The following is a 17,659-nucleotide window of genomic DNA, read 5'->3' as shown; positions in this document are numbered from 1 at the left end:
GCAGCTCCTCAAGGAGGTGGCTCTGTCTCCCTTTTTGCAACAGGAGTGTCTCTCTCAGCTGCTGGTCCTACTCCGCCGGGTGGAGTCAATGAGCAGCCAAGCCAACGCCTCCTCCACTGTCATCTGGGGGGGCCGCTGCTCCGGGGGCGCACCTCCGTCCTCCGTGGGCCTGACAAGGGGAGCCACTATGGCAGGTACATTTGCCACACTCTGGCTCTCACACAGAGGCGGCATGGAGACAACCTTCCAAAACACCATTCTTTATGCAAATGAAACCAAACCCAACTCAAAACACACACAGACATTTGGCTGCCTCTTCTGCGGTGTGTCGATGTGTCTGCTATGCCTGTCACCCCTTGTGTCCGGGCAGCTCCTCCTTTGTGGGCAGAGAGGTGATTCAGCACCTGATGTGAATAAGGTGGGCTGCCTCACCTCTCTGCCACAACCGCCATCTCAAGAAGGGCTGCCATGTTTCTTCACCTGGGAGAACTCAACTGTTCATCCTGAGAACAGTAAACATACTGACCAGAGGCCTCATTTATAAAACATTCCTAGGATTCCTACTAGAAATGTTTGTGCACCCAAAAGCTGAAAATGTACAAGTGGCAAAAATAAATTCAGATCGATAAAACCATGCGTACGCACATCTGAACGCACTTTCCTTTTCTACATCCCAGTCCACCTGGAAGGTTGATGGTTCAGGCCCCGCCCTCAACACGCCTACTTTCTACCATAAATGGTCAATGCAAAGTGCCTCGTCAATATTTTTACATCTCAATCAGCCTGTTGATTGCCAGCATTTGATGCTAAATCCTGACAGAAAAGACAAAGAAAAGGAATTTTACAGCGGGAGAAATAGTCATTGTGAAGGTAGAGGTCAGGAGATGATATTATTTGGTGTCACAGTAGTGGAATCACTAATAAAAGGTAAACAAGTGATCAGCAGCTCGTCGTCACTGCTGGAAATAGTGAGAGAGTCTGAAAGAGATCAGTGACTGTAGAGGTGGAGGAGAAGAGTCTGATCTGAAGGTGGAGGTCAGAGGGGAGTGACATCATGTGGGAGAGTGACATCATGGGGGAGAGTGACATCATGGGGGAGAGTGACATCATGGGGGAGAGTGACATCACAGAGGAGAGGAAGGAGACATTTTGGTGGAGACACAGCAGACTGAGTCAAAGTTTAGTTTGATCTGTTTATTAAATGTATGAATAGAGTTGGTGAAAAGGGTGAGTGGACTTTGTGTTTTATCATCAGTTACTAGAGGAGGATGGTGGAGGAGGAGGAGGTGGTCTGTCTGCAGCTCCAGAGCGTATGGCGGTCCAGAGTGTCCACACTGCAGCTTTACATATAGCTGTTACGGCGCTATTTATATACTTACCCTGAAATTATACTGACTGTTACACTTTGTCACAATTGATAATCAGTTCTATCCTCTGTAACATTAGAAGATGAAAGTATGACATAAAAACATGGTTCTGCTGATTCAACAGTAACGTTCCATTAAAGGAACATCTAGAACACTGCAGCTCGGCTGTTTATGATTACGTGGATCAATAAGTCTAGATATTTGAAGATATTAAATGAATGAGATGACTCTGGATCAATTCTCCACTTCACCATCAGCACCAGCAGGTTCCTCGTCTCCACAATGTGCTGCTCAAGGTTCTAAGTTGTCGTACCGGTACCAATATTCTCCTGTAAAGTTTATTTTTTAAATCACAAACTTTGTGTGGGAAGTGGCATATGTATCTTCCAGGACCTTTAGTGCTTTAGCAGCTTTATAGATGAGGCCCCAGGTTTTGAACAGACCACGCTACGCTACACACCACTTAGAGAGTTTGTCTGAGCAGATACCAGATCGCGTGAAGCTATTTTTGTTGTTGTTGTTTATTGTGTGTTACTGAGTTAAGGACTGGTCTGTAGCATGAACCGTGATAAATTGTGATCTATCTCTGTTTCCTGGTTGTCCCACCTTTGTCCCGACTCCCTCATGGTGTCACACTCCCACTTCCTTTCATCTTCTATTCCTCTGCTACTTAGCACCACGACTATCTGCCGCCCTCCGCATTGGATTAAATTGCAGCCAGTTCATTTTTGTCAGAGCGTGTGAGGATGGACCCAAGTGCAGACTCAGAGTTCCACAAAAATCAGGTTTATCGTCCAAAAAGTCCAGGGGACACAAAGAAACGGACGCGACAATACGAGCCGACACATTCCAGAGGGAGAAGGTTTGAATACACAGGGAAAGGGAGGACCCAGGTGAAACTCAGGCCACGTTTACATGTACCTGGGTTTTTACAAAAATGGACATTTCCTTCTCTACCTAAAGAGGTAGAGATTTGAACACTAACACAAAAAAAAAAAAAAAAATCTTAATTTATACAGATCCTCATATCCACCTGGTTCAGAGCTGCTATGAGCAGCCAGACCTGTAGGGGGCAGTCTAGTGAGAAGCATGAAGCCATGATAGCCAATTAGAATCCTGGACAAAAACACCTTGTCACGAATTGTGACGTAAATCTCTGCCTCCACCTTGAGATGCAACCAGAGACAGAGTTTATCCAAATCTCCACTGTGGACACAGTTTTCAGGAGTCATGGAATTGTGGTGAATCAGAGCTGGTTTCTGTGTAAATAAACCCAAACGCAGATAAATATCAGTTTTTTCAAATACCCGGATATGTGTAAACGTGGCCACAGAGACCTGACAGTAACCCCCCCCTTCAAAGGCCGGCCCAAAGACAGGAGACACTGGGGAAGAACTAGTGCCAGGGGACTTAGAAGCCGGGGGTCACGGGGACTGAGAAGACATGGGGACCACGGGAACTCGTAACAGAAGGCACAGAGGCCAAAGCCGTGGTTCCACCATGCAGTATGTGCTGGAGCGGGGCAGGGCAGAGCAGGAGGCTACGGTACAGCAAAGTGCACCAAGGCCCAACAAAGTCACGTGGTCCCGGACTTCCGGTGTAGCGACTAATGGAGTAGGACGCGCCTCTCTGAGCTCCTGCAGCAACTTTCACAAATTCTATCTTAGGCACACTTTTGTATCTTTTTCCCGTCTTTTTTCGGTGTGTGTTTCTCCCACCACTATAATCTCAACTCAACGGCGACTTCTTTTTGATCAAAATGCCTCCAAAAGCCAAACCAGCTACACCACCACAGCGGCCTACCCCGCCCGCTGCATCCCCGCCTCGTAGTGGCTCCCCCTCCTGCTCGGACGCAGCTGCGTGTGGCGGCGGCACCCCTCTTCGCCCCGACTTTAAGGCCGAGTTGCTCTCGTCACTCCGCGTCGAGATGGCGGCTATTTTCAAAACCGAGCTCCAGGCGGCCTTGACCGAGAATTTGTCAAACATCAAGACTGAACTACGGGCAGTGAAGTCGGAGCTATCTGACAGTATTACAAACATCCAGTCGGAGGTGTGCGCTCTGAAGGGCACCGTTGGAGAAATGGAAACATCGCTTTCCTCCTGCACTGACGACATCACCACCTTACAAGCTAAAGTGGAGCATCTGTCAACAGAGCTGACAAGATTGGACAATAAATGCGAGGATTTGGAGGCGAGATCCCGGCGCAATAACATACGGTTGGTGGGAATTCCTGAGGATTTTTCCACCTCTTCTACTGCCACAGCTATCTCCTCTCTGCTCAAGGAGGCACTGAAGCTCGAGAAGGAGCCTCTCGTGGACCGCGCTCATCGCACTCTCCAGCCGAAGCCCAAACCTGGTGAGCGCCCTCGCCCCACAGTCGCTCGTCTACACTATCATATGGACTGTGTAGACATACCAGGGCTCAGCAACGGATCAAGATTGGAGACATGAGCTTCTCTATCTTCCCCGACCACACTCCGAGGACGGCTCGTGCCCGAGCCGCCTTCAATGATGTCCGGCGCCAGCTCCGTGAGATACCAGGGATACGTTATGGGCTGCCCTACCCGCCGCGCCTCCGGGTTACACACAACGGTGCAGAGAAGGAGTTTAAATCACCTGAAGAAGCCAGTGCATTCATCAGGTCGCTGGACACGTAAGGGAAATAAGATAACACTGATGTAGTGACTCTTCACTATTAATACTGATAGTAACTATTTTTTCAATTCATATGGACGTGTTTCACGTCTTCACGGGCTGTGTCCCGTTCTCTTTTTTTTTTCTTTTTCTCTTCTTTCTTTTCACTCGTCAGTGGTTCTCAGTTTAACTTGGACTTGATTAGTGCCTTGTTTACCAAATGTTGCTAGGTTTGCAGGAGCTCAAACCGAAGCTTGACTGTTACTATTGGTCTTAAAGCCGCAAGCATTTGTTTTAGGGATTTAACTCCTTGTGGAGTTAGCACTGGGTTCTCCATTGTTTGGGGATGGGGTCATGGTAAGTGCTATGGGGTGGGGGGGTGGGGGTGGGGGCTGTGTTCTATAAGTGTCTCTTTTTTTTTTCTGTCTCTCTTTCTTCCTTTTTCTTCTTCTTGGGGGCCCACATTCAGTTTATTTTTATGTCTAAGAACTTAAAAAATGGCCTCAAATCCTAGTACTTCTGCCATCCCATGTATTGGGTCTTCTGTGAGATTTTTGAGCTGGAATATTAAAGGCATGGGGAGTCCAATTAAGAGATCTAGGATATTTGCACACTTGAAGCGTCTTAAAGTTGATCTAGTGTTTCTACAAGAAACCCATATGCGCACCAAAGACCAGGTCAGACTTAAATGTCCTTGGGTTTCTGAGGTATTTCAATCAAATTTCAATTCTAAAGCCAGGGTGGTTGCTATTTTAATTGGTAAGTCAATTGAGTTTTCAGCTTCTAAGGTTATATCAGACAAAAACGGCAGATACTTAATTGTTTCAGGTACATTATTCCATGTTCCCATTTTCTTAGTTAACATATATGCCCCCAATTTCGACGATCTGCAATTTATGAATAAACTTTTTGAATGTCTTCCCTCATTGAATAACAATCTCCTTATAATTGGTGGGGACATGAATTGTGTAATCGATCCCAATTTAGATCGCTCTAACCCGCGAACTCTGACTCCATCATTAATGTCGAGGTCTCTTTCTGATTTCATGTCCAAAAATGGTTGCATTGATCCTTGGAGATTTTACAACCCTAACACCAAGGAATATTCCTTCTTTTCACAGATGCATCAGTCTTTCTCTCGGATTGATTATTATTTTATTGATTCTAAACTAATTCCCAATGTACTTACTGTTAATTACCACCCTATTGTTATTTCTGACCATGCCCCTCTTTCTTTAGACATTCAGTTTTCATCACAACCCTGGTACCCTACACCTTGGAGGTTCAATACACTACTTCTTTCAGATGATAAGTTTAATAAATTCATTGCAGCTAAAATTGATGACTTTATCGCTATAAATAAAAATGACACAGACCCAGTCTCATGCTCATTGCTCTGGGAATCGTTAAAAGCATACCTACGGGGACAAATAATCTCGTACTCTGCCCATTTGAACAAGTCCCGTAAAGCCAAATTGCAAGAACTCTCTATTAATATCACTAAATTAGACCAACAACTTGCTACCTGCCCCTCTCCCAGTTTACTTAAACAACGTGTTGAGCTACAGACTGAATTTGATCTTATCACCACTAATGATGCAGAGTGACTTCTCTTACGATCACGCGCCACATATTATGAACATGGTGATAAGGCAAGCCGGCTCCTAGCTCATCAGCTACGTCGCCAGGAAGCCTCACGTATGATTCCCCCAAGTAAAAGATTCTTCAGGCATATTGCATAGAGATCCCACCACCATTAATTCTGTTTTTCACTCATTCTATTCCTCTTTATATAAGTCTGAATCTCCACCCGACACTACTGAAATGAACTCGTTCCTAGATAACCTCAATTTCCCTTTGATAAACCCAGACTCTGCTAAAGAACTTGACTCGCCGTTAACGGTAGAAGAAATTATTCTTGCTATGAGAAACATGCAAAATAACAAAGCTCCTGGCCCGGACGGATTCCCAGTTGAGTTTTTTAAAAAATTTCAGGATAAACTGTCCCCATTACTACATGCTGTATATAAGGAATCGCTACAACAGGGTACTCTCCCTCCTACTTTAAGACAAGCCTCCATAAGTCTCCTCTTAAAAAAAGATAAGGATCCGGTTCTCTGCAGCTCCTACAGACCTCTCTCTTTAATAAATGTGGATGCTAAGATCCTTGCGAAAGCTTTGGCCTATCGCCTGGAAAATATTGTACCAACTATTGTTTCACCTGAGCAGACTGGATTTGTTAAGGGGCGGCAGCTGTTCTTTAATGTCCGTACTCTCCTAAATATTATCTACTCTAAAACTAACACAGCAACACCTGAAGTAGTGATCTCGTTCGACGCTGAAAAAGCCTTCGACAGGGTTGAATGGGACTATTTATTCACTGTACTAAAGAAGTTTGGGCTGGGAAATGTGTTCACTTCGTGGATACGTCTCCTCTATACATCTCCACAAGCTAGTATCTCCACCAATAACATTCAATCCAGTTTTTTCACTCTTGCCCGTGGCACCAGGCAGGGGTGTCCTCTATCTCCCCTACTGTTTGCACTAGCTATAGAGCCCTTGTCAATCTTTCTGAGGTCCTCTTCTATTTTTACTGGAATTTCACGATTGGGCACAGAATTTAAATTGTCTCTTTATGCTGATGATTTATTGCTGTATGTCTCGGATCCTGTTCTTTCCATCCCAACAATTTTATCTACCTTTCAGAGATTTGGATCATTTTCAGGCTACAAAGTAAATATCTCTAAAACTGAATGCTACCCTGTCAATGCTTCAGCGTCACAGCTCAAACAGTCTGATATTCCTTTTAAATTTAGCCTGTCTGGGTTTAAGTATCTAGGGATCAATGTAACCAGAATGCTAAACTCTCTTTTTTCTGCTAATTTCCTGCCTTTAATGTCTAAAATTAAATCTGACCTCCAAAGGTGGGGAAGCTTACCTCTCTCATTAATCGGAAGAATTAATGCAGTCAAAATGAACATTTTGCCCAAATTTCTATTTTTGTTCCACTGTCTCCCACTTTTCCTCCCAAAGCAGTTCTTTAAAACAATTGATCAAACTATCTCTCACTTCCTATGGTGTGGAAAGGCACCCAGGATCCCCAAATCCACACTTCAGAGATGTAAATTCAATGGTGGATTGTCACTTCCAAATTTTCAATTGTATTATTGGGCAGCACATATCCACAAGATTTAATTTTGGTTCAAATCAGTGGATCTGCCATGGAGGCGCAGTCATGTGTTTCATCCTCCCTAACTGCTTTACTTACCTCTTCTATTCCATCCAACCCCTCTGGCTTTACAAATAACCAAGTGGTTCGCTCCACGCTATAAATTTGGTATCAATTCAGAAGGCACTTCAAGTTTAAGTCAGCATCTACCTTAGCTCCTTTATTGAGAAATCATTTATTTAAACCTGCATTTATAGACTCAACCTTTTTTACATGGCATAATAAGGGCCTGAAATGTTTTAAAGACCTTTACAAGGATGGTATTTTTTGCAGTTTTTCAGATCTCTTAGGAGAATTTCATCTCCCACCCTCTCATCTCTTTCGTTACTTTCAAGTTAGACATAGTGCTAATGCTTTGTTTCCAGTTTTTCCCTCTTTACCACCAAGTCTACAGTGGGAGGACCTTCTATCCCACGATCCACTTCAGAAGTCACTCATCTCTAAAGTTTATAATGAAATACTGTCTTTTGATTGTTCACCAGTTACCAAAGTCAAGACTGATTGGGAACAAGAACTGGGTCTACATCTGGGAGATGACTGGTGGGACTCTGCTCTTAAGAAAATTTACACTAGCTCAGCCTGCGCTCGTCTCACACTTATACAGTTTAAAGTATTGTTTAGAGTCCATTATTCCAAAACTCGACTGTCACAAATCTATCCCAGTATCACCGACAATTGCGACAAATGCCATGCTTCATCTTGCAACTTAACTCATATGTTTTACTCTTGTTCGTCACTTTCTCGTTTCTGGCAGAATTATTTTGACACCATGTCAAAAATATTTTTAATGACTATAAAAGTCTCTCCCCATGTCGCCATATTCGGGCTCCCAGAAGACCACAACCGGCTTACCGTTAACCAATTAGATATTTTAGCCTTTACCTCCTTACTGGCAAGGCGCCAGCTTCTTCTTCATTGGAAGTCAACTAAAGCTCCATCTAACACTCAGTGGCTCAATGACACCATGTCTTTTCTAAAGCTGGAGAAGATTAGATATTCAGTGCAAGGTAACTCTGATACATTTTATAACAAGTGGCTTCCCTTTTTAACATTCTTTCGCTCTCTTCAGGCTATACCTCCTGATTGATGGACCCCAACCTCCTTTCTTTCTTTTTCTTCTAATCTTATCATTATTATTATTTATTTGTTTATTTTATTTTATATATTTTATTATTGTATATATATTTTTTTTTATTTCTTTATTATTAATTTTTTTTTTTTTTTGTACACTGTTTGTTTGTTGCCCGAACATGTTCCTGTTGGGCTACAAATACCAAACAAGAAAACACCCTAGGAGGCAGACTGTATGTCTTGCTCTTCATCATGATGCACAGTATTTCTACTGTATCGATATGTTTACACTTTCAATTGTGATACAGTTATGTTGCGATACTCAATGTAATTACAACATTGGTTTCTGTTCTAATTTGTGCCTTACCTCCTAATAAAAATATTAACCAAAAAAAAAAAAAGTCGCGTGGTCCCACAACAGAAGGATTAAAATGTAGGCAGGGCTGTGAACGACTCTGAGACGCGTCACGTGGAGAACACAGAAGCAGTCGACTTTACCCAAATGCCCAAGTCATTCTCTGTGACTCAGGTTAAACTTTCTCATTGTCAAGAGCAGCATCCAGCTCCTGTTGAAACTCCGCCTCCTGTTCCTGAGAGGAGGAGCTCATGTTGAAGCTCCGCCTCTTGTTCCTGAGAGGAGGAGTTCCTGCTGAAGCTCCGCCTCTTGTTCCTGAGAGGAGGAGTTCCTGCTGAAGCTCTGCCTCCTGCTACTAAGAGGAGCATCTGCATCTTGTTAAAAGAGGTTTTAACATGGGTCGTGCGCCGATGTTTCAATAAACCCAGTAAAAACAACCAGTAAAGCGCATGTAAACAACAATGGAGGGTTTACGCCGATGAAATAGTTAAATATTGCGGGTAACTCAATACCCTGACCAATACTGACCAATCAGCAGACGGCTGTGTCATCACTCCTATTCACAGACCTGTTCCTCAATGCAAGGCACTTCAACAGAGGGTAAGTGGAAAACGTAGCTGGTGGTCACAGTTTCTTTCCGTACCACCGAAAACTTTTTCAGTCAGACCACGAGAAAACCTGCCCCGCCCTGCGATGCTCTGTGCGGTGGAACCGTGGCTCGAGGGACTCGGGACTCAGAAACCATTGGATAATTGAAAAGGTGAGGTGAAACAGGGGCAGACAGGCAGAGACCTGACAATGATTGTCTTATCTTTCTCTCAATCTGCAAAACCCACGCACTGTGCACACACACCGCCACACACATGCCCACACCTGAATCTACTCTTTTGTTGTGCCCTTGAGGCACAGACCGGCTGAACACATGTTCTCAATGACAAAGTTGCATGTTGCTTAGCAACCAAGGCCACCTTTCCAAAGTTCGGCAAGTGTGGCTGGGGAGAAACGCTCAAAGAGACAGAGGAGAGAGAAGATTGAGAGGAGAGAGAGAAAGAGTGTGTGTGTGTGTGTGTGTGTGTGTGTGTGTGTGTGTGTGTGTGTGTGTGTGTGTGTGTGTGTGTGTGTGTGTGTGTGTGTGTGTGTGTGTGTGTGTGTGTGTGTGTGTGTGTGTGTGTGTGTGTGTGTGTGTGTGTGTGTGTGTGTGTGAGGGATAACATACAATGCCCTTGTTAGTGCCACATATAGTATTTACAGTAATCACACTGATTCAAATATTTTCCAACTGTTGGGAGATTAAACCAGCCTGAGCATTTCTATCTAGACAGTAACATGATTTTCAAGCAGGAGAATAAATTAGCAAGTAGGCAATACAACTAAACTAAACAAAATCAAAAAAAGATTTTGATAATTTAAAGAACAACAGCAGAAAACAAGAAAAATCTACAGAAAATCTCATCAGTGAGGAGTGGAAGTGTGTGTATGTGTGCGTGTGCGCGTCTGTGTGTGTGCATGTGGTTTGTCCAGTGGGTGTGGTTGGAACTATTGTGGGGCTGCAGTACCACCCCAGCAACCCCTCAAACCCGTGGAGGCCCCAACAAACCACCCCAGAGAGCCACGCCCCAACCCAGAAGGCATCAGACGGAGAGTACAGAGAAGCCCCCCCCCAGGCAAGAGGGGCCCATAAGAGAACCAACCCAACCCAAGTTGCCAAGCCGGGACCGGCCGGAGCAGGGAGCCACCACGATCCTGGTGGCAAATCCCACCGCACCCCCGGGGTTGCGGGGTCGACTCAGAGTTCAGGGAGAAACTCAGTGATTGTTGAACCTCCTTTCTGGAATACCCCCCCTGATGTACATAATCCTGGAGTCAGTAAACAAAAACAACCATGACAGGAATTGAGGCTTGGACTGAGAGAATAAATGAACAAACACTTGTTCGGGATTTCCTGTGACTTCTGCCTCTCTGTTGGACTCCACTACTACACATCACACTTTTTAAAAAGGTCGAAGGTCCATATCATGGGGCGTTCGTCCCACTTGTGGGTCTGGATTAAGTATTTGTATTGTGTGTTCAGGCTGTTTCTGGTTCTTGTTGTATGGTTCTTCCTGGTTCAGGTCATGTGCATGTCTTTTGTTGCTCCACCCTTCGTGAGTCTCATCTACAGTATGTGTACACCTTGACTGTTTCCAGCCCTGCCCCTTGCTGTGTGCATTGGGCTGTCAGTTTAGTGTTTATTAGGTGAGTAATCATCAACTGAAATAAAGTTGCAACAAACTGGTCCCAAGCTCACACTATAAACACTGATTTACCAACAAGAACTGATGATTAATTTCAACATAAAAGGTTTGGCTGATGTTCTGAATACGAGCATCAGCATTCAAAACATGTAATAAGTATTCAGGTCTTGAAGGCTGTGAAGGAAATGGTGTAAATCTCTGGATACTTTGGTGAATATTTCTCACAGGTGATGATTGCTTTGCTTACAGGTGGCACCATTATGACCTTTCCCGACACGCTGCAGAAGCTCTGCTCCTGTCTAACGGCTCTGATGGAAGTTACCTGCTGAGAAACGGTAATGAAAGGGAAGGACGCTTTTGCTCTGTCAGTCAGGTTAGTGTGTTCACTGTGCTATTATGACAGTGGATTCAAAACACAACAGACAGAAACATTTTGACAGAAGAATTACAAATACAATCATTGCAGCACACACAGCATAACATGCTAACCTCATGAACAGAAGTTTGTATTCTTTCAGGACTACTATAATTTGGTTAGTGTATGTATGGTTAGTGTCTCCCCCTGTGTGTTTCACCTTGTGTTTTCAATTAACCAATTGCCAATGGCCTTCTCATTCTGTGTGCTCCTATCATTGTGTTCCACCTGTGTGCTTCCCTTAAGCCCGGTTCACACGGCAGGATTATGAAATTGTTGGCAGATTTCCCCAAACCAAGAGACCACACACATGGCGATAAATAATCACAGGTTTAACAGATTTGGTCATACCGTGTGTCACTTGCCACTCGGCAACATCAACACACCACACACGAACCAATTTCACTCACGAACATCCGCAGATCAGACGGGAAATCTCGCAAAACCTCGCAAGATGAAACATGATTCCAGAGTCAACAAACCTGGTGGATGAAGAGGATGCAATGGAGGTCGTTTGTGGTGGGGTTTTTTCCGAGAAAAAAAAAAAAAAGCATGTTTTAAAAAGAAGAGGCGTTGTTTGTCATAACAACTGTTTTGATTTTTGGATTTCCCGCCTGCTTCCGGTCCAGCGCCACTACGTCCCCTCACTTTCTGATTGGCTATGAGTCACAGTCAACAGGCACGTTGTGCCTTCCCCTCAGAGGACACCACACACGGTGAGAACCCAGGCCAAAACAATCCAATATGTTGAATATCCCAGATCTCAGATCGGAGCGGTTGCGACATCCTTCCGAGCAGACAAGAGCAGTCTTAACACACCACACACGGCAGGAATATCTGATAAGATTATCTTATGGTGATCTGAGCGTCCTTAAGATTGTCAGAAGGAGAGAATCGGGGCCAAAATCGGCCTGATTATCCTGCCGTGTGAACCGGGCTTTAGATGGCTCTGCCTACACACACACACACACACACACACACACACACACACACACGCGTGAATAAATAGATCAGACTTGATCACCGAATTGCAATGTGGGATTAATAAATTTTTTATCTCTGTCATCTACATTTGTTAATTAACACATGCTACTGTGAGCCAAACTGAACAATTCCTGGTGTTTATTTTTATTTATTGTGACATTTATACAGTGGGTACGGAAAGTATTCAGACCCCCTTAAAGTTTCTCACTCTTTGTTAAATTGCAGCCATTTGCTAAAATCCTTTAAGTTAATTTTTTTCCTTTTAATGTACACACAGCACCCCATATTGACAGAAAAACACAGAATTGTAGACATTTTTACAGATGTATTAAAAAAGAAAAACTGAAATATCACATGGCCATAAGTATTCAGACCCTTTGCTGTGACACTTGTATATTTACCTCAGGTACTGTCCATTTCTTCTGATCATCCATGAGATGGTTCTACACCTTCATTGGAGTCCAGCTGTGTTTAATTCTAATGATTGGACTTGATTAAGGAAGCCACACACCTGTCTATATAAGACCTTCCAGCTCACAGTGCATGTCAGAGCAGATGAGAATCATGAGGTGGAAGGAACGGCCTGAAGAGCTCAGAGACAGAATTGTGGCAAGGCACAGATCTGGCCATGGATACCAAAACATTTCTGCTGCACTTAAAGTTCCCAAGAGCACAGTGGCCTCCATAATCCTTAAATGGAAGACGTATGGGATGACAAGAACTCTTCCAAGAGCTGGCCGTCCAACCAAACTGAGCAATCGGGGGAGAAGACCTTGGTGAGAGAGGTAAAGAAGAACCCAAAGATCACAGTGGCTGAACTCCAGAGATGCAGTGAGGAGATGGGAGAAAGTTCAAGAAGGTCAACCATCACTGCAGCCCTCCACCAGTCAGGGCTTTATGGCAGAGTGGCCTGACGGAAGCCTCTCCTCAGAGTAAGACACATGAAAGCCCGCATAGAATTTGCCAAAAAACACACGAAGGACTCCCAGACTATGATAAATAAGATTCTCTGGTCTGATGAGACAAAGATAGAACTTTTTGGCCTTAATTCTAAGCGGTATGTGTGGAGAACCAGGCACCGCTCATCACCTGCCCAACACCATCCCTACAGTCAAGTGTGGTGGTGGGGGCATCATGCTGTGGGGGTGTTTGGCAGCTGCAGGGACAGGACGACTGGTTGCAATTGAAGGAAAGATGAATGCGGCCAAGTACAGAGATATCCTGGACGAAAACCTTTTCCAGAGTGCTCAGGACCTCAGACTGGGCCGACGGTTCACCTTCCAACAAGACAATGACCCTAAGCACACAGCTAAAATAACAAAGGAGTGGCTTGGGAACAACTCTGTGACGGTTCTTGAATGGCCCAGCCCAATGGAGCATCTCTGGAGAGACCTGAAAATGGCTGTCCACCAACGTTCACCATCCAACCTGACAGAACTGGAGAGGATCTGCAAGGAGGAATGGCAGAGGATCCCCAAATCCAGGTGTGAAAAACTAGTTGCATCATTCCCAAGAAGACTCACGGCTGGATTAGCTCAAAAGGTGCTTCCACTCAATACTGAGCAAAGGGTCTGAATACTTATGTCCATGTGATATTTCAGGTTTTCTTTTTTAATAAATCTGTAAAAATGTCTACAATTCTGTGTTTTTCGGTCAATATGGGGTGCTGTGTGTACATTAATGAGGAAAAAAATTAACTTCAATGATTTTAGCACATGGCTGCAATTTAACAAAGAGTAAAAAATTTAAGGGGGTCTGAATACTTTCCGTACCCACTGTAGTTGTAACAGTCAGTTACAACAATAAACTGTTATGTTGTGGTGTGCACCTGAGGGGCAGGTTCTACCAAACAGAATGAAGTGGGTGTGTCGGTGACGTAGTGTGGTGTTGGTAGTGGGGAGGGGTTATAAGAGGAAGTGCGGTGACACAAGGGGGTTGGTTTATAACAGGTGAACTGTCTATTGGAGGAAATAAAAGAAAGCGACTCGACTCCTTCGTACGTCTCATCTTTTTCCGCCTCCACAATGTTAACAAATTTCAGTGAATTCTATCAACTGAGGCCCTGTTTCTACGACAACCAATACGAGTGTATCCACTAAACCTTTTTCACTGTGGGGGGTCCATTTCCACGACACCGGTGTTCTGATCCACTGCATCATGAAGTTTTTGTCCCGGCTCTCAAGGTGGAAAGATTCTTTCACTGTCACTATTCCCTCCTGCTGAGACTGATGGAGGCGGAGCCTATTACTGCTCATCTCTCCCCCTCTCTCTCCTTCCTTCTTCTCATCCACTTGTAAACCAACATGGCCGACCCGTAGTGGTTTGACTGGCGCTCGTATTGTAGTTTTATCCTCCATATCAGTAGTTTATAGTTGACTCTCCCTGATAGCATCTGATTCCTCTTCAGTCACTAGAATGTTGGCTGCTCTACATTTTATTAACCTTTATAGAGTTTTGTTCTCCGCACACATCTGTATGGTTTCTTTACAAAGTCACGCAACAGTGCCCTCCCCAGACACCATGCACACTAACTGCATGGTGTCTGTGTGTCTTGCTGCTGCAGTGGAAACACACTCCTTGTTTTAATGCAATAGTTGTTGTCACGTGAAATGTTGTCATAGAAACGGAGCCTCAGACTGATAGTTTGGTTATTGGTCCCTCATTCCAGGGTGGTGCCCCACAATTATTTCATAAATGACACATTTATCTCAATGAATCTGTTAAATTATTAATAAATTGGTTTTTATCAATGTATCACCCTTAAGTGATAAATTGTTCAAATAAATAGCAATTTGTTCCAATTAATTTTAATTATTCATAGTTTATTTTCAACAATCTATGACTTCAAAAATTTGCTCTCCACTGGATAATGTACACTACTGTACTTCAGTTTGGATCAAGAACATTATGGAACTTCTCTTGAACAAATAAGTTTGTCGCTGAAAGAAAATCCTTTTCTGGACTACACTGGCAAGGACAAAGTCCAGGCTCTGCAGAAAGGTCAATGGACTAGCACAGAAATATCTGGGCACAGTCACCTTTAATTTGTCACTACCTAGTCAATGTCTCTGATGCCCCCTGAGGTATTATTTGGCACAAAGCCTTCTGCGTCTGTGTTGTCTGCCATTCACATGTTCACATATATGCATGTTTGTGTCTCAAATGTTTGTGGGTAGCCATTAAGCTCTTCATCTTTAGTACCTAGATGTCTGTAAGGGAAATATCATCAGATCAATCATGATAATGAATTAATCACTGCTACTCGTTGCCTTATTATTAATGGTACCAACAGATAAAGTAATAACTTTGATATTTGTATACATTGAGGAAGAAAACTGCAGTTTAAATAATTATTTAGGAGTTCCAATAGGGCAGCAAAAAAGGTAATTTACCCTGAGGAGGTCACAGTGGGGGTTGGTGCAGTGGAGGGGTCTGCAGACGGCCAGCTCACTGTAGCAGAAACACTCCTCACACGGCTCTGGTTTCCATGATGTGTTGTTCTGCAAAGACACAAACAAACAAGGGATATGAAATTTAAATCACTCCCGCAGAACATGATCCCTTTCTAACACTCCCTTATCCCTGGTGTCTCAGGTAAGACACCTATATTGCCAAAAACAGATGATGCTGATTCTTTCTGTTAACATTTAATTTCAAAACTGAGGACATAATGATCCCGTCTTTCCATCTCCTACAACTGATACAAATCAGAGTCTCCAGGTTTCTGATCTGATCTCATGAAGAGGCAGGTTGAGCTGGACAGGTGAGCAGTCCATCACTGCAATCTGGGTCAGACAAGAGAAAAGCTAAAGTAATATGGAGGTATGAATCCTACAGCACAGAAGCATCAACATCATTTATTTCAGTCTATTTGCTGACTTCCTGTGAGAATCCATCAAAATCATAACAACCTCATCTGAAATTTTTCCAGCATTCCTTTGGTTATTTGTCTTCCATTTCTTCATCATGGCCAAGTCATTTTTAATACATTTTTACTGGAGTCTTTTTCCAGTCCTGTCGTTAAAGGCCATGTCCAGATTATATGATGGTGAGCATTAATCACTCTGCTGCCATTCTGATGCATTAGTGGTAAGCTATTTACTTATTTCAATTATGTTTACTGTTCCGTGTTTCCATCCACATGTTGGAGTGTCCTTGAGCAAGACACTGAACCTCAAACTGCTCTCAATGAATGGAAGAAATTCCTTAAATGGCAGCTGGTGTGATGGGTGAATGTGATTAATAATGTATAGCGCTTTGGGGACTGCTCACGTGGTGGAAAAGTACAATATATGTGAAATCCATTTACCATGACCAATCAACAATGTTTAACTATTTCAACCATTGGTGGCCTGTCAGGCCCTGTAAGACGTTCTCCACTGGTCTAAGAATAATATTTGAATCACAGACTGCTATTAATTATATTTTGTCCAAGAATACTTATAAAATAATTCCAAATGACCTGTCTGTTTCCTTCCATAGCTTCTCCCCTGGCTGCACTGCTTTCCAGGAGTGGATTTTCATATTAAAGCTTTTCACCAGTCACATTTCAGCCATCATCTATTGTCAGGGGCAAAGAAATCTATCTGCACTGCCGGCCCTGCAGGAAAGTAAGTGTCGATCAAGCTGTTGCTTAAACCAATCAGATTTTGAGTTGGCGACACCAGGGCCTTCCAGCAGGTGTACCATCAGCATATTCACGCGAGGGATGCACCGAATCCACTTTTTTTTTCATTTCCAATCCCGATACCCGAATGATTTGCCGATACCGAAATTATTTCAATACCAAAACTCTCTTTGCTTTAATATTATTATTATTACTATTATCATTATTATTGATTTTATGAGGCTGTCATAAACTCCTCTCTACAGTAAAGTAATAAATGTAGGAATGTTTGCATGTATTCTCTCAAAAGACAACTTGATGTTAGTAGAAGGTGAGAAAAGGAAACAGTACAAAGTATTTTAGTTCCATGTGGACAATGTGGGGGTCTGAGTGACGTCATCCTCTCATAGTAAACTAGTTCTATCTTTAAAACCTCACAATCACTTTATTAATCCCTGGAGAAATTCTTTATCAATGCAGCACCAACAGAATGTTTCCGCTCTAAGCAGCTCCAACCATTGGGACTATTTTCAGGGAGTTTAGTGTGGAGGAGGACACAACTTCACTGAGGTGAGAATCTCCTGCTGACAGCCTGGAGGAGCTGCTGTTGGAGAGCTGGATTTTTAAACGCTGACGTCTGGCAGCAGAGTGCCACCTGCTGGACAATTTTTGATAACATCCACGTTGCTGCATAGCTTTGATCACGTCCACATTGCTGCGTTGCTTTGATAACATCCATATTGCTGCGTTGCTTTGATAACAT

At 43.5% G+C, this 17,659-nt stretch overlaps 1 protein-coding gene across 1 annotated transcript in view; it reads right to left on the bottom strand.

Moving 5' to 3' along the window:
• fras1 (Fraser extracellular matrix complex subunit 1) overlaps positions 1-17,659 on the bottom strand; it is a gene marked incomplete at its 3' end in the record, with an annotated part of 263,420 nt that overhangs the window by 146,928 nt on the left and 98,833 nt on the right. Inside the window, exon 3 of the mRNA XM_080499235.1 lies at positions 15,683-15,790. Within this exon, the coding sequence (XP_080355361.1) occupies positions 15,683-15,790 (108 nt within the window). The remainder of the gene's footprint in view (positions 1-15,682; positions 15,791-17,659) is intronic.

The sequence above is a fragment of the Blennius ocellaris genome (genome assembly GCF_963422515.1).
Source record: "Blennius ocellaris genome assembly, chromosome: 7".
Taxonomy (NCBI): domain Eukaryota; kingdom Metazoa; phylum Chordata; class Actinopteri; order Blenniiformes; family Blenniidae; genus Blennius; species Blennius ocellaris.
This window is presented reverse-complemented; position numbering and strand designations above follow the sequence as displayed.